Genomic DNA, 22,820 nt, shown 5'->3' on the forward strand with positions numbered 1-22,820 from the left:
TGTTGAGGGAGGAAAAAGGAAGGAAGAATTACAGTGTACACATTGATTGCAGGACTCAACCCAATGTCAAATGTGCTAAAATGTATTTCTCAGAATTGAGGAATTCTAATGATAGATACCCACACTGTTACAGCTGAGAAAACAGAGACATACAGAGACCAAGAACATGGCCTGGGATCACAGAGAAGGTTGCAGGGCTGGGATCTGTAGCCAGCTTGTTACACCACACTTAGACACCAACAAAGATACTACAGTCACTGGTCTATGATCTAAGATGATCTACAGAAAGAGCTTGGCCTCACCTCTCTGCAGATGAACACAATGGACAATGTAGTGGAAAGTTAGAATTGAACCTGGCTGTGAATCATCATATACACGAAGTGAATATCAGCCCCTTGCACTTTCTCTTTTCCTTTAGTGAGCTAAACAAACAACCCCAAAGCTGTCAAAAGCTCTCTGTCAATGTATAATAAAACACAAAGAACAAAAACACCTGTGCTCAATATCATGCACTCTAGAAAATAATGGTGAAGAGGCCATATATTTTTATTTAGAAAGACAAAACACTGTCAAAAGAAAAATCGGGATACAAAGTTGGATGGTATAGTTTAATTTATAGTGTATTATTTTTTTTTCATTTTTTTAATGTTTATTTATTTTTGAGAGGGAGAGAGGCAGACTGCAAGCAGGGGAGGGGCAGAGAGAGAGGGAGAGACAGCATCTGAAGCAGGCTCCAGGCTCTGAGCTGTCAGCACAGAGACCAAAACAGGGCTCGAACCCACAGACCGTGAGATCATGACCTGAGCTGAAGTTGGATGCTTAACCCACAGAGCCACCCAGGCACCCCTACTGTATTTTTTTAAATAAGAGAAAAAACTAGCTTCACATATGAAGATCACAGAAAATATACCAAAATCATTATGTTTGATCAATTATGGATGATCTTTTTTTTTATATATACTTTTCTGTTTCCTAAAGATTTTATGTTTACACAGAAATAAACTTAAAAAAAAAAAAACCAAACCTAGAAGAAAGTGAGTACAGGAACAGTGAAGGGCTTGCCTGGGATCCCATAGTTGAAGGGGTCAGGTTAGGACAGGAACAAGCAATAGGACTCTAAGCTGCACGCTCCCTGTGCCTATGATGCCAGCATTTCCCTCTCTCCCAAGCCCCAGACTTGTCAACTCAACATTACTTTCTACCCACAATGAATGCAGTGATCTTTTGTAAAATCAAAAAGACCAAAGTAAGATGCTCCAAAAATACAAAGTACAATTTGTAGTAGATGTTTCTCCTTTTGTGGTATGCTGTCTTGACAGCATTCCTTTAAAATTCAGATTGTGAAGATAAAACAGGGAAAAAGAGATGGGAGAGAAGCCTAATCATGAAAAAAAAAAAACAGGCATGTCAAAATGGGATCAAAACCTGTGCCTTCTGTCAGAGTTAAGTCTAATAAATAGGTGCCAGAGTGTAAGTGGGGGGAGGGCTTATTTCCTTCCTTTTCTTTAAATTTGCAATCCTTAGAAATGCCTAAAATGTAGACTTTGTCTAGTATAACTTCTTTGAAGATGCTCCTTGACTATTTTTCTAAGGATGGAATTCTACAAGGGTTTTTATTGCTGCTGTTGTTATTGTTTTAGTTCCTCATAATTACTCATTATTTAATGTTCTGGTTTTACTTCCAGCCTTTCTTCCTATTTACTGCAGCTTTTCCTCACTATGGGTTTTCTTTGCTATTATGCAGAATGTAACCTGACTAGCTGTGCCAAGTTATTTCAATTACTCCCCAGGGTTTTTATTGGATATAGGAAAAGTCAGCCTTCTACGCCCTGCATATTTATGGCTACACTTATTTTTCAGAACCAGCGAGGGGGCGGGCGGTGGAGAGAGAGGAAGAAAGGAGAAAGAGAAGAAAGAGTTGAATGGAATATTAAAGACTTTCTTAAAAACTGTGTAGTAAGAATTAAAGAAACAGCTCTTAGTTTCATCTTGATGTTTCTGAACAAGACCTGGAAAATGTCTAGAGATACCTCTACCATGAACCATTGCCAGTGATTATAAAGCATTTTAAGATGTACAATGCCAAAGTCATCTTTAAGTTGGGTACTGATTGCCCAGGAAGCTTCCAGCTAAATCTTTACAATGGGCAAAGGCGATTTGCAGCAAACTCCTACAGCTCCCAGCTTGCCCAGAGGACCTGTGGAGCGGGGCCGCATAGGGACAGGGAAAGGGTCAGTACACCTTGTGGTTGGCTGGGTCCTCACAGAATGTCACTTCACTTCTCAGAGATGCAAAGCGATTCCCAGAGAACAAACGGCAGAGGTATCCCACTCTTGTTGCTTCCTAAAATCATCTCATTTCCTTGCCATGTAAACTAGTAGACTGGTTTTGGATTTAGGCGCTGGAATTGGTGTGTGACTTAGACAAATAGTTTAATTTCCCTGGCCTGTTTCTGCATCTATATAGAATGTGGGTCATGGTTCAATGCACACAATTGCCAAAGTTGACCCGGGATGTCACTCTGGGTTGCCTAGACAACAAGCTAGCCCCAGTAGGTCGCCTTCACCCTATTTTGCGGAGGGAAAGGCTGCACCCAAAGTCAGTGAGTGATGGGGTTCGGGGAACAAGCCTTGCCTTGTATGTTTGCCCCTTCTCCAATAAAGCCAATTTTTAAACTACATCACATGACATGCAGAATTCATCACAAAACCCAGATGGGGCCCACTTTGCACAGTGGGGACAATAACAGGACATACTTGAACTTCACAGGGCTATTTAAGGTTGAATGGGAAAAACTCAGTGCTTTCTAAATGTCCATCATCATTGCAAACTCCACCTACCACCTGTCCTATTATTTCCTCAATATTTTAAAAAATCAGTCACTTTTTCAATGTACATTGTTTCTTAAAAAAAAAAAAAAGTAGATTTGAAAACACAAAAATACATTTAAAAGATGAACGCCCATGATGGGAAAGCCTGTTGCTCACCGAGTGTAAGGACAGAACAAGGGGACATCTGGGGTTGGGTGTCCAGGCCCCTCGAGACAGCAGTGGGCAGGGTCATGGGTGAGGGGCGGCTGGCTGGACCAGGAGAATCTCACAGAAAAAGAGGGCTCTTCCTCTGGGAGGAAAAGGCTGAGCAAGGGATAAGAACGGGAAATGATTGGAGCCTGGTGGACAGCAGGTCTGAGAGTGACTGAGGGGAGCTGGGGCCAGGAACAGAGGAGAAAGGGGCAGGACTTCGAGGGAGCCCTGGGGAATGGGTGCATCCTGGCCAGCGGGCTAGGGCTCCCCTTGCAAGGCTGGAGGAAAGTAGGACAAAGGCAGGATTGGGGTGGAGGGAAGTGAGAGCTACAGTATGGGGCAGTAAGGATGGGTGGGGCAAAGGATGGAAGCTGTGGGGTAGTAGAGTCTGGAAAACAAGCTTTGACTGGTTGAGCTGGGAGCCCTAGAATATTCTAGAAGGTGGAGGAGCAGATGAAGGTTTTCAAAGATGATCACCTCTCAGAGGCTAGACCTATAAATGTGGATGCTAATCAATATCCATCTGAGAGTCCAGTGAGGCAAACATGGACCCCCAAACTACCTCTCATACCCATGCTGCATGTTCCACGTTTGGAGACCTTGGCATTGGGCCTCAAAGCCTCATGCTCAGTAAAGAGTCAATGAATGCTAGCTTTTATTTCAGCCCTCACTGTCCTTGCCTGATCTCACTGCTCACGTCCAGCAGAGCCAAACTCCTGCCACCTTACACAAGTCCTCTGTTGCTGCCTCTGGTCACCCTTTATTTGGCTTTCAAGCCTTTATTTGGCTTGAAGCTGCTTCAAGTGGAACTTACCAGTGCAATAGTGAGCATGAGCCCCGAGGGAACCCTATTTGTACTCTAGCACTGAGCTCAGCCTCTGCTGCACGTAGTAGGGAAAAGTCAAGCCAACACACTTTTTCCTTATAAACTCGAATAACTCTCAGGAGTTACATTTAGCCTTTGAAGAGAAGAAAAGCACACACAGTAATCCTTTGCCAACCTGAATACCTCCACAGTGGGCAAAAGCCATGATTGGCAAGATTATACTTCATTTTTAAAATAAAAGGTAGAAGAAAAACAAATGTTAAAGGAGTATTCAACATGTGTTTTTAAGTAAATAAAAATTCACAAGTCATCCACTTCTAAAATAAACAAGACTCATATGCTTTAAAAGACACACAGATCCCAGCCCCTGAGCCCCCATGGCCACAGCACACAGCCTACAGAGGTGGGCACTCTGACCTACCTGTTCCTGGGCCACGCGTAGCATCTCCACAGTTTCCCAAGGAGACTTTACTAGCCTGGAATGTCTTTTGTCACTGGTAGCCTTCCTCACTTTGATTCTGCAGGTTTAGCAAAACCTTAGTGTAAACCCCTATTTGGGGTCGTTTTGTTTTCAGAAAGTCAAAAGTGCTTACAGGAATTCTGTTTTCCAGGCCTGATCTCCCACACAGTGTGAGGCCACCCCTCTCTGTGCACGCATGTGCTCCCCCACACGCCAGAAGTGGGAGCAGGGGACCAGCTGGAAGTATATAGATAAGAAACTTGGAGCATTTTTTAAAAATTTTTTTAACGTTTTTATTTATTTTTGAGAGACAGAGAGACAGAGAACGAGCAGGGGAGGAACAGAGAGAGAGGGAAACACAGAATCTGAAGCAGGCTCCAGGCTCTGAGCTGTCAGCACAGAGCCCCCACGCGGGGCTCAAACCCACGAACCGTGAGATCATGACCTGAGCCGAGGTCAGTTGTTTAACCGATTGAGCCACCCAGGCTCCCCGAAACTTGGAGAATTTTAACATGCTGCCACAGAGCATGTGTCACAGCCTTACCTACCTGACCCCACCTCAATCCTTTTGCTGCAAACCGGATTTGAGCTTGAACTCCACCGCCCCTCCCCCACTCCAAGAACTTGCTGGTTCCCTTCTTTCAGCTTGCATTAAACCATCTAGAGAATGGGAGAGAATCTGGCAGACCAGAGACTAGGGTAAAGGGGCAAAATTCAAGGCAGTGTATGAAATTTATATTCAGGCCATCTACATGGTAAGGTGCTGGGAAGGCTAAGCGGGAGGTGGCGGGAAGCAGAGGGGTGAGGAGCAGAAGCAGAGGGAGGGGAGAGGGAGGAAGAAGAGAGCAGGGTACTACATGTCCATGACGGCTATGAGCTCAGCTCCGTGCTCCCTCCTGATGGCCGCTCAACTGTTTCTTCTACAAATCACTGCTCTGAGATGAACCCCACAAGATTACCGGCAAAGCAAATCACCTCATTCATGCACCGCAGCACAGTACAACTCATTCCTGTTGCTCTCCAGTGAAAAGTGAGGGGAGAGGCGAACCCTAAACTCATCTCCATGCTGATATTAAGTCTGCTGGTGTTTTTGAGCACCAGCTGCTGTAATAGGCACAAAGGATAAAAAAGACTAACCATTAATGGATGCATGACCACATTCAGGTCCTGACCTCTCACTGGCTGGCTCCATAGCCTCCGTGAGTCCCTCCCTGTTCTGAGCCTCAGTTTCCCTCTGTGTAAAATAAAGGGCTTTAACCAGATAATCTGAACTTCCATCCAAGCTCCATGACTCTGAAATTCTAAATCAGACTGTTTTAGACCAGCAATCTTCAGGGTCACTCCATGGTTAAGTGTTTTGTTTTTAATCTGATTTGTTGCTCATATTTAAAACTCGAGAGCTCTTGCATAAAAATCCCATTTTTATCTATCTCTGAAAATCAGCAGTTCTGGCAACACAGCCACACCCCTGCCTGGCAACGATTGGTTGGAGCTGAGTAGTGGCCTGCCCTTCAGGTGGACTATGGGCTTAGCTACCTGGCGCTTGTGGCCATTTGAGGCTTCGGACCCTCTCCCAAGTCTTAAGTGGCCAGGGACTGTGCAAGTAAAAGTAGGACTTCAATGTACAGCAAGTCAAAAGTGGGAAGAGCTCCTACAAGGTGACCAGGCATGGGGTGAGAAGCAGAAGGAGAGAAGACGCTTCTGGGGGATATTCTAATAAGAGTGAACATGAGAGAACCATCCATCCTGCTGTTAGACTTGCAGAGATTTGCCAGAAAGCAGCTCGCTTCCTCAACAAGCAAGAGAACTGTCGAAGGAGCTTGCCTTGGACACAGAAACACCACCATACATCGATGTCTTTTCAGGCCCTGGCCAGCTAATCGTGTGTTCTACCTGGGGAATACCATCTAGGAGGGACCATTGGTCAGGGCATGATTCCCCAGGAGCATCCATTAGCAGGATGGGTGGATTTAGCTGGAGAGGTTTGGAGGTTGCTATTGTTATTACTACTTTTATAGATTTTAGCTGATATTAAGTACTGCAGGCTTAGTTCAGACTGCTTTAACAACAACAACAACAAACATAGACTATCTTATAAATGACAGAAACTTATTTCTCACAGTTTTAGAGTCTGGAAGTTCAAGATCAGAGTGCTAGCAGGGGGAGTTCTGGGTGAGAGCCCCCTCCCGGGTTGCAAACTGCTGACTTCTCCTTGTATCCTCTTGTGACATGGCAGAAAGAAAGCACCCTAGCTTTCTGCCTCTTCTTAAAGGGCACAGATTTGATTCATGAGAACTCCATCCTTTGGACCTAATTACTTCTCAAAAGTCCCACCTCCAAATACCATGATGATGGGAATTAAGTTCCAACGTATGAATTTTGGAGGGACACAAATATTTAGTTCATAAAATGTACCTTCTCTCACCCAGACACTATGCTAAGTACTTTGCATACTTTATCCCCATTTAATCCACAAAGCAACCCTATTTTAAACAGGTGAGGAAACTGGGGCTTAGATAAGTTTAATAACTCACCCAAAGTCCATTAGCTCATCAGTGGTAGAGTGTAAACCCATGTCTGTCTCGTACAAGCCATGTCAGAGAGTGTCTATGTCTGCTCCCAACCATGCCATGCTGTCCCTCTTTCAGATTCTGGCTTCTAAAGCCACTATCTTCACTTCACTGTCACACTGTCAAGATGACCCATACCTGCCCAGAGGCAGCTGAACATCAGAATTAGATACCTTGACCCAGCACTCTGTTAGCCTTCCCTCTTTATCAAAAGTGGTCCTCTCAGAAAGGGAGAGGCAAGAAAAAAAAGTAAAAGAAGGATGAAGAAACAAACTAGAAATGAGTATTAATCCAGGTAGAGCTGAATTCAGTTACACATACAAGAACGTATTATTTTTATTATCACTTCCCCCCACCATGATCTCTATTCTCTAACAAAACAGATTTTGTGGCTTTAACTAGCTGTCTGAGCACTTGCTATTGTATTCTTGACAAAAATGCACAACATGAATTTAATTAGGAGGAAACATAAGACAAACCCAAATTGAAGGGCATTCTATAAAATAATTGGTCAGTACCCTTCCAAAGTGTCAAGGTCATAAAACTTTGAAGAATTAGCCCAGGTTAAAGGAGACTGGGCTGACATAAAACTAAATACAATATGTGATCCTGAGTTGGAATGACCCAGAAAGTGTTGGATCTGAGTTGGACTGACCCATGAGTGGGACAATCAGTGAAATTTAAATAGGTCTATAGATTTGACAACAGTATTGAATTTCCTGATCTTGATAACTGTACCATGACTGTGAAAGATGTTCACTTTCAGGGAGTTTGGATAAAAGATATGTGCAAATGCTTTGTTCTATTTTTGCAACTTTTGTAAACTATTTCAACCTTTGAAAATTATGTTAACTTCTTGGAAATGATTTTAAAATGGAAATTTTAAAACAATTTTTTAAAAGCCACAGAGCACAGGAGAGAAGAAAAGAAATTATCTTGCCAAGCAGAAGTAGGCCCTCAGTAAGTATTTAGTAAACCCAAACACTGGGTCAAGTTTTTAATCTCAACCCAGAATGTTGGGAGGCAATGAGAGAAATTATTTATAACAAAACAACTGGGATGTTTCTATTTGGGAGCCATGATGCAGTGTGCTCACAGCAAAAAAAAAAAAAAAAAAAAGCCAGGTTTTAATACCAGTTTTTGAGTTGCTTGATCTAAAAGGTAAATGCAGATATGCTCAATGCCTGCAAGGTATCAAAACTTCCTATTTATCCTAAGGACCAAATGTATCTCCAAGATACACTGTTTGATTTTAATAGAAACTTTTGAGTTAAAAACATTTCAATTTGATACATTTTGTATAGAGGGGCACATTTCCCTCCTTATATTAGGAGGATTTATTCCCATTTTTAATATTTTCAAGGCTTTCAATCTCAAAGAATCATTAAACAGTGGAGACATTCTGATCCAAGTGCAACTATTTCTTAGCACTTATCTACGCAGCCCTGCCTGGCTTCTCCTTGTTCCATGCAACTCATCTAGATAGAAGCAGGGCACCTGACAATGATTATAATGTGAAGAGAATGAGTTTTCATTTCTTCTGTTAGGTCAAGATTTCCATCCTGTACCTCTTGAATCTGCCCACCTACAGAAGGCAAATTCAGAAGCAAATATCTTCTACTTTTTTATGTAATTGTCAATGGCAAAGGTTGCTGAAGTCCTAGGGGGTCTCCTTTCAATAGATCCCCCCTTTTTTAAATGTTTAAACATTTATTTTTGAGAGTGTGCACATGGGGGAGGGGCAGCAAGAAAGAGAGAGGGAGAGAGAGAATCCCAAGCAGGCTCTGTGCTGTCAGCACAGAGCCCAACATGGGGCTCAAAACCATGAACTGTGAGATCATGACCTGAAATCAAGAGTCAGACTAAGCCACCCAGGGGCCCCTCAGTAGATCTCTTTCGTTTAGGGTTTGAGATAAAGGACATTGTGGGGAAAGCTCCCTGCTACTTGTGTTGATAGCTTAAATGAATTTGCCATGTTTTTTTATCAGCTCTAAAGCATGCTGGGATGTGCCTTTTACCTTTGGTCTTCTCTTACTTCCCATCCTCTCATTTTCCACTTGATTTTGCCCCCACTACTCCCTCTGTTTCCTCTCCGATATTGTAATAGGTGCTAGAAATAGAAAGATGGACAAGACAAAGCCCCTGCCTTCAAGGAGATCATAACTACACGGAAAAGAGAGACAAATAAGGAGACAATCAGTGTTCTTCTGAAATGACACTAAAATAGAGGTAGGTTGAGGTCTCTGGAGGTGAGAGATATTTACCTCTGCCTGGAGAAGGAGAGGAAAACTTCACAGAGAATGTACATTTGAGCAGACTTCCCTGCAGGAAAAAAAAAAAAATAGGAATCCAAAAAGCAGAGGGAGATGGTAACTCAGTGCAAAGAGGCTCCAAGGGCAAAATATCTTTGAGAAAGAGGAAGAGAGAAGTTCAGCGTGGCTGAGGGATGCTTGTGAAGCTATGTCAAGTTATGAGACTATGAGGGAGATCAGAGCCATTCTGGGAAGGCTATTATATTCTTTTAAAAAATATATGTTTTGGGGAATCATTTATCTAGCTTGTCACAGAAATTCAGAACCACACTTGTGAATTTGAAAGCATTTTCAGTAGTAGAAACACCAGCAAAAACTGTCACAACAATTATTAAGTGCCTACTATTTTGAGCTCAAGGTCAATGTATTAGTCTGAATGTTTCTACTTATTGCAAGCAACATTTTTAGAGAAAAGGAATTTAAATTTCTTATGGCTGATTTTTTAACTGGATGTATATACATCATACTCTTCAAAATGCTTCCTCAATTATAAAAATACGAGCAAAATCTGCATTATTTAAAATCTAGTGAAAGTTAAAAAACATTATTAGATTTACTTTATGTCTGTGTATGATGGCACATTTTCCATGAACATTTTATACTCTCTATAACGCTTCTTAGGTTTCTGGTTCTGGGTACAATAGAGTAAGTATGCTCCACCCAGCCTGCCCCCCTGAAAGCTGCTATAAAGCCTTGTCAGAAAGTATGGAGCAGGTGCTAGAAGACTCTGAAAAGTAAATAGTAGCAGGTCGATTGAAGAAGAAGACCAGAATGAGTACCACCAAACCAGCAGTGAAATTAGCATTTTATTGTCTTCTGATATCTCCCGACCTAGTCTCAAGGCTCCCCAAAACCCAGACGTGGACAGAGGCACAGAGAAAAAAACCTTCAGTTCTCACTCAGGAAGTGGGAAAGGGGTCTCCTAGCAGCGACAGGGTCTCATAGAAGAATGAATAATATAATTCACATATTCTCATATAGGAACTAAAATGATCTAGTTCAATCATTACTAATGTGTATTGTTAAATTGACATCTGAAATGGATTACCGCTTACTAGCTGTAGGACCTTGAGCAAGTCTCTTTCTGCCCCTGGGCCTCATGTGGAAAGTGGGCTGCCTGATCACATGCTCTTGGAGGTCCCACCTGGCACTGATGCCCCAAGACTTCACACATGACCTTTAAGGAGCATCAAGAGGCAGAGTTATGAAGCTAATGATATTCTAGCTTGAGGGCCTCCCAAGCTTGGCGACCATATGAATTTGTAAAATTTTCCAACTTAAGATATCTAACCACAATTGGTTCAGACCCTTCTTTCTTCCCACTTTGGCTTCCCTTTATGTCAGGTCTCATTTTTCTGTTTTGTGTCCTTTTCCTTAAGGAGGATTCTTTATAATTTCTTCAAATTATATAAGCTTTAGAACTTGAAACCTGGATCTTCACTTGTCCTATTCAGACAGTTATAGCAAAATGGCCTTAAACTTGGGATTTCTTTCTGCATCATGTATAAAAAAGCATCAAATGTTTTATCGGAAATTAATTAACAAGTTATTGTCTTCGAACATCAAGAAAGGAAACACCTAGTTTTCTTTCAGTGCACAGCTTAACACTTCTTCAGGGCTTCTCTGAATCCTCACACTTTATGTTCATTATTTGCCTCAGAACTATAAACTTCATAAAAATAGGGACTGTATCTGTTCTACTTACTGATGTGTCCCCAACATCTATTGCAATGCCTGGCACACAGGAAGTAGTCCATAAGTGTTATCAAATTAATGCATTAATTTCTGAAGACCTGTTATATTTAAATATACTTCATCTTTTCCCATGAAGAATTTGAGACAGAGCACTTCTGTTCTGGGCCAGGCACAGAAAGTTACAAGCTCATTTAGAAGACCATGAAAAGCATCTTACCAGTTGATCTGAATGCCCAGAATATGAAGGAATTGCTGCTATGGTCAACACTGATCCAGCAGTGGAAATGTACACTGAAATTTATTTATGGGAGAACAACCAATGCTGAGATTATGTAAAACCCTTCTTCTCTCCTTGCAGTGCACAATTCCTCATTTAAAATGCAATGAATGAGGGGTTCCTGGGTGGTTCAGTCGGTTAAGCTTCTGACTCTTGATTTCAGTTCAATTCAGCTCAATGTGAGTCATGATCTCACAATTTGTGCAGAGCCTGCTTGGGATTCTCTCTCTCTCTCTCTCTCTCTCTCTCCCTGTCTCTCTCTCTCTCTTTCTTCCTCCCTCCTTCCTCTGCCCCTCCTCCCCTCTCTCTCTCTCTCTCTCAAAATAAATAAATGTTAGGAAAAAAGGCACTAAATGAGCCGGAATTCAGATTCTGATGGCCAAAAAAGACCCCCTTCTTCCTTTAATTGGGGAAATAATTCCTTTAATTCTCCATTGGACCACTTCAATGAATAAATAAAATGTCCCTATTTCATAGTCACACCTTTTCCATTTCTCTGAACTATAATTGTAGAGACCAGACTATGGATCTCTTAAGGGTAGTTACAGTTCTTCAAATGTCCCCCTTGTTTTGCCACATCCCACAGGCTAGGGGCTGTCTTTCTTTCCTGCTCACATCTTCCAGTTCCAAATGCTTCAGTATTTTCTACAACAGCAGCAGTAAAATCAGCAGCTGAGAAGAAGTCTATATACAAGAGGAGGAAGACAAGAGGGCTTGGGAGGGAGAGAGACAGCAAATGTTGATGGGGCTTAAAAAAGGTAGCAGGACAACAGGAAACAGGAATTAAGAAGACAGAGTGATGTGGAAATTACCTAATTACATAATTTCATAAAACTGAGATTCCCAAAAGGAAATATAAATCATGGAAGGCACAACAACTCTGGAAACAGAAAATTCTGTGCTCATATTATAAATATTCAGCAGAAAAAAAAAACCCTTAACATTTGAGTAAAGAAGAGTAGGCATGTTCTCTCCCCTTGAGTGGAAGTTTGTGATTGTTGTTTTGAAATTCGCCACACCCAGTTGCAATTGGCCTGCCATCCTTGTCCTGAGCAGCAAAGGGATGTGGGTGGTGTGGGCACTGGGAGGGGGCAGCCCATGTGGCAAGCCATGACAGGTTTTCATTTTCATTTCCCTCCAGCTCTGTGGGTGCTCAGCACCTCAAATTCCCAGCTGCAGTCTGGATAATGAGGAAAATTATTGGCCTGAACTGGTCCTTTAATTTTTTTTCCACTCATGGCTTGAGCTTTCATTAGTTTTCATTTCTCATTAGAAGAAAAATCAAAGAGTGAGAATTAAACACCTCTTGATTGTTATCCTATTGAAAATGGGAAGTTGAGAGTCATGGGGCTGGAACTGAATGAAAGGCCAGCCAATGAGATGAGTGAGACACCATGGGATATGTCAGCAGGCAATGGCTGCCCTCCTTCTCTTTCCTCTTGAGAACGATGGGAACCCTCTAACACCCAGAAAGTCTTTGAGTCTGTACATTTAGGACTCAGTGTTGTAAAATCTGGCACACTCTCATTGGGTTTGGATGGGCATTAAAACTTTCACCAGCACTCAGTTATGTGTTTACCCCCTTTAAATGCTGCTCCTCAGACATAGAGTCTGCATCCAACCCATTTGTCAACTCCCTACTGTATGTCAGGCACATGGTAGGTGTTCAGCAAACCAATGGAGAGGGTGAGTGGATGCATGCATGCGGAGATGAATTGACTGCTCTTAATTTCTATGTTTGTGTTCATGTCAAATGTACCCTGCCTCACTAACATAAAGGGAATAAAAAAACAGTATGACAGTTCCTCAAAAAAAAAAATTAAGCATAGCATTGCCATATGGTCCAGCAATTTAAATTAGGTATATACCTAAAAGAATTGAAAGCAGGGACCTAAACAGATACTTGCACACCAATGTTCATAGCAGCATCATTCACAATAGTCAAAAGGTAGAAACAAACCAAGTGCCTATCAACAGATGAATGTATAGATCCATACAATGGAAACTTATTCAGCCTTTAAAAAAGTGGATATACTAACACATGTTACAAATGAACTATGAAAACATTATGGTAAATGGAATAAGCCAGGCACAAAAAGACAAATATATTATGATTCCACCTATATGAGGGACCTAGTTATTCCTTAATGAGTATAAGTCTTCAATTTGGGATGCTGGAAAAGTTCTGGAGATGGATAATGCTGATGGTTGCATAATAATGTGAATGTACTTAAAGCCACTTTGATGCTCAAAAAAGTTAAAATGGTGAAGTTTATGGGTGGTATATTTAACACAAAAAAAAGGGAAATAAAGCAACATCCATTTAATGTGCTGACATTCCTGAGTCAATCAAGGGAACATCAGCACTGCCCATATAGCTTGATTGTACTCCACTTGAAGAAGAGGCAGTCACTTTGTGGTCACACTGATTCAGGGAAACACAGGCCATCATGGCCTTCATGGCTGTGCACTCCCCTTTTCTCTTTGCATATCTCTAAGAACACTCACTGACTCTGTCATAAGATGCACCTGTCCCCAGGCTTCTAAGGCTGGAAATTGTAGGAGAATCTTCCTCGTCCCTTGTCACCCAGCTGATGATTACTCGTTACTGCCGGCCAGCCTCCAAGGGACAAACTAGCAATAAACCTATATGGGTTCACTCTTTCTAGACTCCCAGCCTAAAGGAGCAGTGCCAGAGCTCAGCATTACAGACAGAAGGGACTGGGTTTAAGCAGCTCTCCATATTATTAGTTGTGTGGCTTTAGGCAAGTCACTTAAGTAAGCCTCACTTTTCTCATCTATAAAATGGGAATACTACTATACCTACCTCACACAGTTGTGCCAAGGTGTAAATGAACTAATAATATAAGTACCTAACAGTGTGTCCACAATAAAATGAGTATCCAATAAATACAATTTTCATGTAAGAGATACATTACAGGTGGTAGCAAGGAGAGGGGGAGGGTGGTCATTCATCACAGGAGTTTACATATATCAGCTGTACAATCTGAACCTTGAACAGACCAGCCAGCCAGGAGGAGCCTCAGGAGTGAGCAGGGATCCCAGCAGGTGATTAACTGGGGCTTTCTAAGGAGATGGCTAGTTCTCAAAGAATCCTTTTTTACTTCTTCTCATCCCTCACCTAACGATCTTTGGAGTAGTTTCTCTTTGGTGATAGATGTATATCATGTTCTCACATCTACTAGAAAGCTTACTCATTCATGCTTAGGAAATATCTTGAGACTTGGAAATCCAAAGAATTTAGGATCATGTTGATATAATGCCACATAAACAGAAAACTCTTTAAGGAGAATGAAGCTTTCCCATCTGTGTGATGGTGCAGACAATGTCTGGTTGCACAGTGATGCTTCTTCCATGATTTCAGTCAATCAGACTATCATCCCAATTGTGTTGAATTGAGCTCACTACCTTTAATTATTGTCTTTTAATCATTCAGGTGCATCTTCCCAAAACCTGGACAGATTTATAGAAAGGTAAGTGAAAGTGGGATATAAGAAGTTGTTTTTAGATTGGGTTTCTGATTTAAAAACAAAGAATGAAAACCTTCTGTGGCTACCCTGTAATCACTTGTACTGAGTACCAGTACCTTACTAGCCTCTCCCAAACATTGGGACATTATCACTTCTTGGACCCGTGGGCATAGGAAGTGATTAATTTGCATATGTTCTTTAAGAAGAATCATAAAAAACGCATACAAAGGGGATCAAATTTAGGTCTGGCCAAAGTTGCTGAACAAAAGACCAAAAAAATGTATTTCATTTTCTTGCTTTATGTGCTCATTTTGAGCTTAAAATTCAGAAGCAAGGCCCTGGGTTCCCAGAGAGAAAGCTTGAGAAAACCTTGAATTTGAAGTTCAATACACAGATGTTGGGATGTCCTACAAATCTGGACAGAAGTAACCAAGTAACTCTTGATGAAAAACGCTGGGAAAGGTCCTAAAAAGATGGCATCACGTGTGCCTCCTGGAGACTTCAATCCACTCTTCTCAATTCTGTTTACTTCTGTGGTCTTTCCCTAATGGGGAAGTGGGTTACAGATTATACACAAGAAGAGGGAAAGAGAATGGTGGTACTGGAATGAAAGAAAAATAGCAAAATGTTATCCAAATGGGGGGCCACGCAAAGATCCTTTCACAGATCCAGGCTGTGACATCAGTTCCAAAGCACGGCTTCTGAGTGTTTGCCATTCATATCCCATCTATGTTTCTCAGTTTGTCCAGGGACCCACTGTTGGATCATCCAGCCATCATTATATATGCCATGATTGGAAACGATGTCTGCAATGGGTGAGTTATGGAGAAAAAAAGTTTTAAGTTCTTGGACTCTGGATTCCTTGTCCTCCACTGCACTCCACTGCGTCCCAGTACCTGCAGTTGAGTTGAATTTCTCTGTCTTAGCAAGTCCCAGACATATGTGAAATCAACGGAACCAACCTGTAAAGCTGAAAGGCCCTTTTAAAAAGATCTGATCCATTAATTCTCTGTTCCAACTCACAACAAATGGGTATGTCATGCTACAAGTTCTCAATTGTAGCACAAGATAGATGCTGCTACTAGCCAAGAATCCAAACTGAATATAACGGCCTTTTAAATAAAATAAGGCTGAATTTCTGCTACCCCATAAGAATAGCTTCCTCACTTATATTCTGATATAGGTACTCATGGCAGAGACAGCATAGGCTTAGAGCATTTGCAAAAGGACTGTGTATCATTTATGGCCAATTTTATGTATGCCCATGGCCCACAGTAAGAAAGCAGTTTTGCTAAACTGCTAATATCAGTAGTGATTTCAAAGTGTTGAATGCCTTAGTTCCCCCACACCATTTTGGAAGGTTTTTCAAAAATTGTGTGTACCCCTAAGAATATGCTGCACATGTGAATGCCATCTGTCCTGTGATTGTGGCCAAAAAGAAAAAAAAAAAGGTGAGATCAGATCTAGAACAACTCCCCAGTAGCCACCCACCCACCCACCATTTTAGAAAACAGAAAAGCAGAGCCAAGAGACATTATGTGACTTGCTTGATTAATTGATTAATGGCAGAGCTGGCCTCCAAGCCAAGTGGTACTAGAAATAGGTCATTCTACTCACTGCCCACCCTTTGCTTTCACTCACCAAGCTTTCTAAGTCTGTGTTAAAGACCCAGTTCAATGTTGTGAAAATGTGTTTGCCCTCACCAATAGCTCCACAAGTTGTGAGAGCCCTGGAACTCTCACAGTGAAGGAGCTGTAAACTTAATTAGTGAAGTGAGTTCAGGCCAAGAGATACCATGCTGTCCTGCAAAGATATTGAGTGCCAGACCCTGCTTTGGCACACCTTGGGCTGGTTTACCACCCTCCCCAGAACCCCAAGACTCCCAAAGCAACACACTGGGGACCAAAGTCCCAACCTCTGCGATGAGCCACATGGAACTTTCTGGTAAATAGCAAACACCCACAAAACTTTCCATGAGCCAAGAGCTGCACCACTCTATATTATCTCATCCCCACAGCAGCCTTAAGACAAAAGTATGATTGTCCCCAATTTACAGATGAGGAAACAGTTTCAGCAAGGTGAAGGAACTCACTAATACTGAATGAGTAGCAAGTTTGAGATGCAGACCAGGTTCTCTGACTCAGTTCTGTGCTCTTTCCACAATCCACACTTGCCTTATTTGCTTTCTTTGAGACAGTCGCTTTTTGAAAAGTATGTATTAACGACCTATGATGTGCCAAATGCTGTGCCAGGCTCTGGGGCTTTATGGCAAACAGGCCACAGTGCCTGACCACAAGGAGCTTCTAGAAGGAGAAGCACTGAGCTTCAGGAACCCCAGTCCCATCACCAAACAGACTGAACCCATGTCAGATCAGCCAGTGCCCTGCTAGCCTCTGGATCATATTCCCCTGGGGGGGATAGAGAGCAAACCAGTGATACTGAGTAAAGAACACCTGCGGAAAGCGGCTTTGACTCCAAGAGTCCAAACCCCTGAAACTGCACTTTTGCAACAGAACCTGCTTACTCAGAGGCCCTTCCAGCCCAGTCCTGCTTTTCCTTCTCCAAAGAGCCAAAGGGCAAGGCAGACATCAGCCAGAGACCTGTGCCAGCCGCTCCCCCCGCCAGGGATCTGGGCAGAGAAGCAGCAAGCATTTGGGTGAAAGAACAGTGTTGGCAGTGTGGGATGTCCCTGTGGTGCCCACTTTGCAATGTCCTGTGGTGGGGTTAGAAAAATAAAGGCAGATGGCAGCTATACCTCCCCATCTGCCAGAACGTCAAGGTGGAGTAGACAACCCAAAATGAGCAAAGCAATTTCATAAAAAGCTCAAGCTAGCAATGAGTTGCATAATAAGTCCGTCCTGGAACAAGTTTGGGGATATTTGCTTGACCTTTCTCTTTTCTTTTTTTCTTTTTTTTTTTTTTTACATGAGGATGCTAGCTAGCATGTACTGAAATAATGTAGCTATGTGCTTCTTTCTCAATTCACTCAACTCATGCAGTTACTCAATGAATACTTGCTAAATGAATGAAGGCCAGGATTGGAAGACAGCTTTTAATATCTGGAATTTAAGAAGAAAGGTAACATAGACACATCCAGCTTTCTCATTGTGATTGTAGTCAATTTGGCCAAAGCTAACCCAGCTTCCCCTGGCCTTTCCTGTCACTGCCCTTAAAAGCTATGGAAGGTCAATGATACAGAAGGAGAAAAATTCCTGGAAATAGGGAAGATTTGAGTGAGCTACAGCAGCAGAACCTTGCAGGGGCAGCATGGGAAATGGGAATGTCCTTAAGGTCCTCACATCATAAACCCTTCCTCCACCCCCATCCCAACATGACATCCCTGACAAGAACATTGCAATTGTCAGCAATGTGATAGAATTTTGAAAACATCCAGTACTATCCACATCGATTGGCATGGTCCATTTTTCTTTATAGTGGACCTAGAAATAATTAATTGTACGTTTTTCACCTAATGGAAAGAACCAGGGCCCCCCTATGACAGGTTGTCTGCCTCCCCTGCCCCCAAGCATTATTTTTTTGTCTGCAATGTCAGCGTTTCTGATGTCACCTAGGGCAGATGATCAGCACTGCATTAAGAAGAAACCAGTCAATGTGCTGGTAGGTACCAACGTGCTCCCCAAGGAGAGGGAAACAATCCATTCTATCTACTCAAATGGTAGGAAAACCGGCAGGGAAAGAAATGCTCAGAGCATTTCTATCTCCCGGCCTCCTCAGTTGAGGCATGGGTGGCCATGGGAAGGCTAAGGAGGTTCCCAAGCAGCCAGCATGCTCCAAGGCACACCCACTTCCAGGGACCCAGGATCTCTAGGCATGAGGTAGTGCGGGCCCAGTGCATTCCCATCTCCTTCCCAGTCTGTGGCAAGACGCCTCTTAGAGGGGGGGTGAGTGCGAGGCCAGAGATGTGATTACAACTGGCTGGCCTGCAGAAAGGGCTGACTATATTGCCTGGCCGCTTAGAAGCGCAAATGCTAGCTGTGCATGAGGTCCGAGCACTCAGTCATGACAAGCCTCTGGGCTTTCGCTCAGGTTCTGGGAACTATTTTCCACAGAGGCTGTTTGCCTTCATCCTTAGGAGGGGGCACATCTCTCTGGCATCAGCCAGATGAAATCTGGCTGGAATAGCTGCCAGGGTAATGAAAAGATCACAGCCGGCCCTGCACCCAAGTCACGGGGCTTATTTTCATGATCAGACACAATTCATTAGGACAAGGACAGGCTCTGAGCCACCCAGGAGGTGAGACTCTTTGTCTTTCCCCTGCCGTGTGTTCCTGACCTTTGAAAGCACAGCCGAGGGCGCCGGCTGCTCTCTCATCATTTTCCCTGGTGGAAGCCTCACATGTCCCAGGCTTTCCCTCTGTGAGCTCAGCTCCCCTAACCCCTCACCTCTCCGTCTGGGTGACTGGCAGGAGCTCATCAGTGAGTGAGAAGGGGTGCAGGGCGCTGGGGTGTGCAGGCAAATCCAGGCTGGCAGAGTGGACCCCACACAGGCTCCAGAAAACGTGGGTTGAAGAGGGTTAGACGCTTGCAGTTCAGCCCATTCAACCTTTGGTGGACATCAGAGAAGGCCTAAGAGATGTTTCCCAAACCACTGGAACTGTGGTCTCCAAAACGCTAATGTTAATTCTCCTCAAAAACCACCAGAGGAGAAACAGTACCCAGACCAAAATGGCATTGAGGATTTTTCAGGGACAGAGTCAGAAGGCACCTTCTATGGCATCCAGAAGAAGTGACCCACCACCTATCACTTAGACCCATGTGCCCTTACCTGAACTGAGAATCCATTAATTTTGGGGTCCCTATCTGGCTTAGTGGGTAGAATATGTGACTCTTGATTTTAGGGTCATGAGTTCAAGCCCCACATTGGGCCTAGAGCTTACTTAAAAAAATTTTTTTTAAGAATCAGTTAATTTGGGGACACCCGGGTGGCTCAGTCTGTTAAGCATCTGATTTCTGCACAGGTCATGATCTCACAGTTTGTGGGTTTGAGCCCCGCGTCAGGCTCTGTGCTGACAGCTCAGAACCTAGAGCCTACTTCAGATTCTGTCTCCCTCTCTCTCTGCCCCTCCCCCTCCCCCCTCTCAAAAATAAATGAACATTAAGAAAAATTTTTTAAAAATCAGGTAATTTTGCTATGCACATCGAAGGGTTTGATTGACAATGCACATATCAATGTGCTGTACATGATGGAGCAAAGATGACTGGAGAATGTTCCATCAGCAACACCAAGGCTTCCATTTTGATTTCACTGAGTAATTAGTCATTTGGGTAATGCTTGGTTCAGTTACGGGGTGCTGGTGCAAAAGCACAAATTAGCTCAGATTCTTTGTTATCATCAGGGCTGTGTCTCTAGCCAAAAAATAATCATTAAATAGGGAGTTTGGGAGACTTTTCTCCATCTTAACTCATCTTGGCTTTATGTGAGTGGAGAGCCATAGCTCAGCATAATTGCTTCGTGCCAAAGTGCTAGTGTATCAGCAGGAAAAAACAAAAAAACAAAAAACTGAGGTACCAAGGCAAAAGTTAATAAGCAGTATGTGGTACCCTTACTGGTGATTGAACATAGGGTATAGACACCCAGCTTGCTTCCCTTTCATCCTCACTGTCACATTCAACACACACAGTGAAATAAAACCAGTTACTCTGGGTGGGTCCTCCTGCATTGAGCAAACCCACAAGGCAGCCTAAATCCCCTTCACAAACTGAGATCCATCTAGCACTTCTACGCTTAAGCAAGTCAAGCCAAAACCCCTACCCAGCCTTCTGCGCTTGGTAGGTAGGTAACCTATTGTCAAATCCTTATGAGAGTTTTATATGCAGGTTAGGAAGATTTTTACTCATAAAGTAGTATATTTTTTCCCAAGGTAAAAAAACATGAATTTAGCGGTCTGTTCTATATGCTAGGGTAAAATAGGACAACATTTTCTTTCCTTCTTTCTTCTTTCTTTCTTTTCTTTTCTTTTCTTTTTCTTTTATTTGGCGGGGGAGGGGGGTCTAAGAAACCTGTTATGTAGTGTAGAAGCATGTATACAATCCACAACTAACACCCTACCCACAAACCCTAAATCAGACTTTCTCTGCCTTTTTCTCTGTATGGGTACATATTGCTTGTCACAAATTAGCCAAAGTGAACCTCGCATCCGGGATCAACCTGTCCCTTCTGGATAGCAGCAATTTAGAAAGTGATTTTATTTGACTAAGTGAACTTAGTGGGGGGGGGGGGGGTGGAAATGACGTAAATTACAATGCTTTCTGCTCCTCCCATTAAAATTTAGGTAGAGTCCAGTTCCCCCCCTTACTTTAGAAAGAATAAAAATAATATGAGAATCTGTTTTATTGTTGTTATTTTTCTGATTACAAAATAACATCTGTTATGAAAAGTTCAAATAATACAGGGCATAGGAAGTGAGTTTCCCCAACATCACTGCCCACCAACCACCCCCACCACCTTGCTCCAAGCTAACCAATGGAAACAGTTTAACGTATTTGCATCCAGATTTTGTCTATGCAAATTCTAATTTACGGACTGATTAATGCTCATTGAAATGAAATAATATTATGCTTACTACTCTATAATTTGTTCTTTTCAAACAACAATACTTTTCCATGCTAACACCTACAGATTACTTCATTATTTAAAAAAATTTTTATTTTATTGAGATGAAATTTACATAATATAAAATTAACCTTTTTAAAGTGAACAATTCTAAGGGGGTTGTGGGAGGGGGGATGGGCTAAATTGGTAAGGGGCATTAAGTAATCTACTCCTGAAATCATTGTTGCACTATATGCTAATTTGGATGCAAATTTAAAAAAATTAAATTAAAGTGAACAATTCCGTGGCATTTAGTAATTCAAAGTGTTGTATAACCATGACCTGTATCTAGTTACTTCATTATTTTTACTGGCTGTATCCCATTCTACTTCATGAGTGTACTATAATTTATGTAGCCAGGCTTTTTAGCATTTTCTAACTTTACACTATTTCACACAATGTTGCAATACTTACATGTACATCTTTGAACATTTGTGGAAATGTTACTATAAATTTCAAGGTCAAAAGTTAAGCCAACTTCAAATGTTGGTACATTTCCAATGTCATTTGGAAGCTCCCTTAAAACTGATAACAGTGGAAGGGTGCCAGGCTGGCTCTGTAGGTAGAACTTGGGATTCTTGATCTCAGGAGGTTGTAAGTACAAGCCCCACTTTGGGTGGAGAGATTACTTAAAACCTTAAAAAAGAAAAAAAAGTTTTTAAAGTGGATCTACCCGGGGTTTCTTTCAGTCCCTTCCTTCCATGTCACTCATGCCTTGAGTCCAGCCTGTGAGTAATAGACTTCCTTTGCCTGGTTTGGAATCTGTGTTAAGTTCCCAAGGGATGCCATAACAAAATACCACAAACTGGGTGACTTCAAACAACTCTCACAGTTCTAGGGACTAGAAGTCCAAAATCAAGGTCTCAAAAGGGCCATGCTCTTTCTGAAGGGTCTAAGGGAAAATCCTTCCTTATGTTTTGTGGCAACGTAATTCCAGTCTCTGCTTCCAGCTTCACATGGCCTTCTTCCCTGTGTGTCTGTGTAACACCTTCTCTTCTTATAAAGACACTTGTCTTTGGATTGAGGGCCCATTCTAACCCAGTTTGACATCATCTTAATATCTGCAAAAACCTTATTTCCAAATAAGGTCACATTCTGAGGGACACCACTCAAACCACTATAAGATCATTATGTAACTTTGGAATTTTAAGGGCTCAAAATAGAAAACAACTTTTTATTCCATTTAGGTTAACAAAAGGCAGTTTTAACCCTAAAGAGTAGATGAAAATCTTAGAGAATTCTATAATCTACTCCCAGGATAATGCAAGTTAGTACCTTAATTCAAACTTGATATATTCCTAAATGTGTGTATGTTCACATTCAATGTAGAAAAGAAGGATGTTGTGTGGATACATAATGTCATTTTGTTTCTCAGAGAGGTTGTATTTTCCTAACTGTGATATATGTGAAGAGTTTAAAGACGAAGTTACAGAATTCAAAGGGTCAAACAAATAATAATACCAGACTCCTATGATTCCATTAACTGTGTATATCAGTCAGGATAGGTAAGCTCATGCTGCAGGAACAAACAGCCTCAAATCCTAGTCGCGTAA

The 22,820-nt window shown here is 42.2% G+C and overlaps 1 protein-coding gene across 3 annotated transcripts in view; it reads left to right on the forward strand.

Moving 5' to 3' along the window:
• AOAH (acyloxyacyl hydrolase) overlaps positions 1 to 22,820 on the forward strand; it is a 166,881-nt gene that overhangs the window by 118,801 nt on the left and 25,260 nt on the right. For all 3 annotated transcript variants that reach the window (XM_015065023.3, XM_015065022.3, XM_053218225.1), the window contains exons 15-16: positions 14,621 to 14,657; positions 15,395 to 15,469. In XM_015065023.3, coding sequence (XP_014920509.1) covers positions 14,621 to 14,657; positions 15,395 to 15,469 — 112 coding nt within the window. The remainder of the gene's footprint in view (positions 1 to 14,620; positions 14,658 to 15,394; positions 15,470 to 22,820) is intronic.

The sequence above is a fragment of the Acinonyx jubatus genome, chromosome A2, assembly GCF_027475565.1.
Source record: "Acinonyx jubatus isolate Ajub_Pintada_27869175 chromosome A2, VMU_Ajub_asm_v1.0, whole genome shotgun sequence".
In the NCBI taxonomy this organism is placed as follows: Eukaryota; Metazoa; Chordata; class Mammalia; order Carnivora; family Felidae; genus Acinonyx; species Acinonyx jubatus.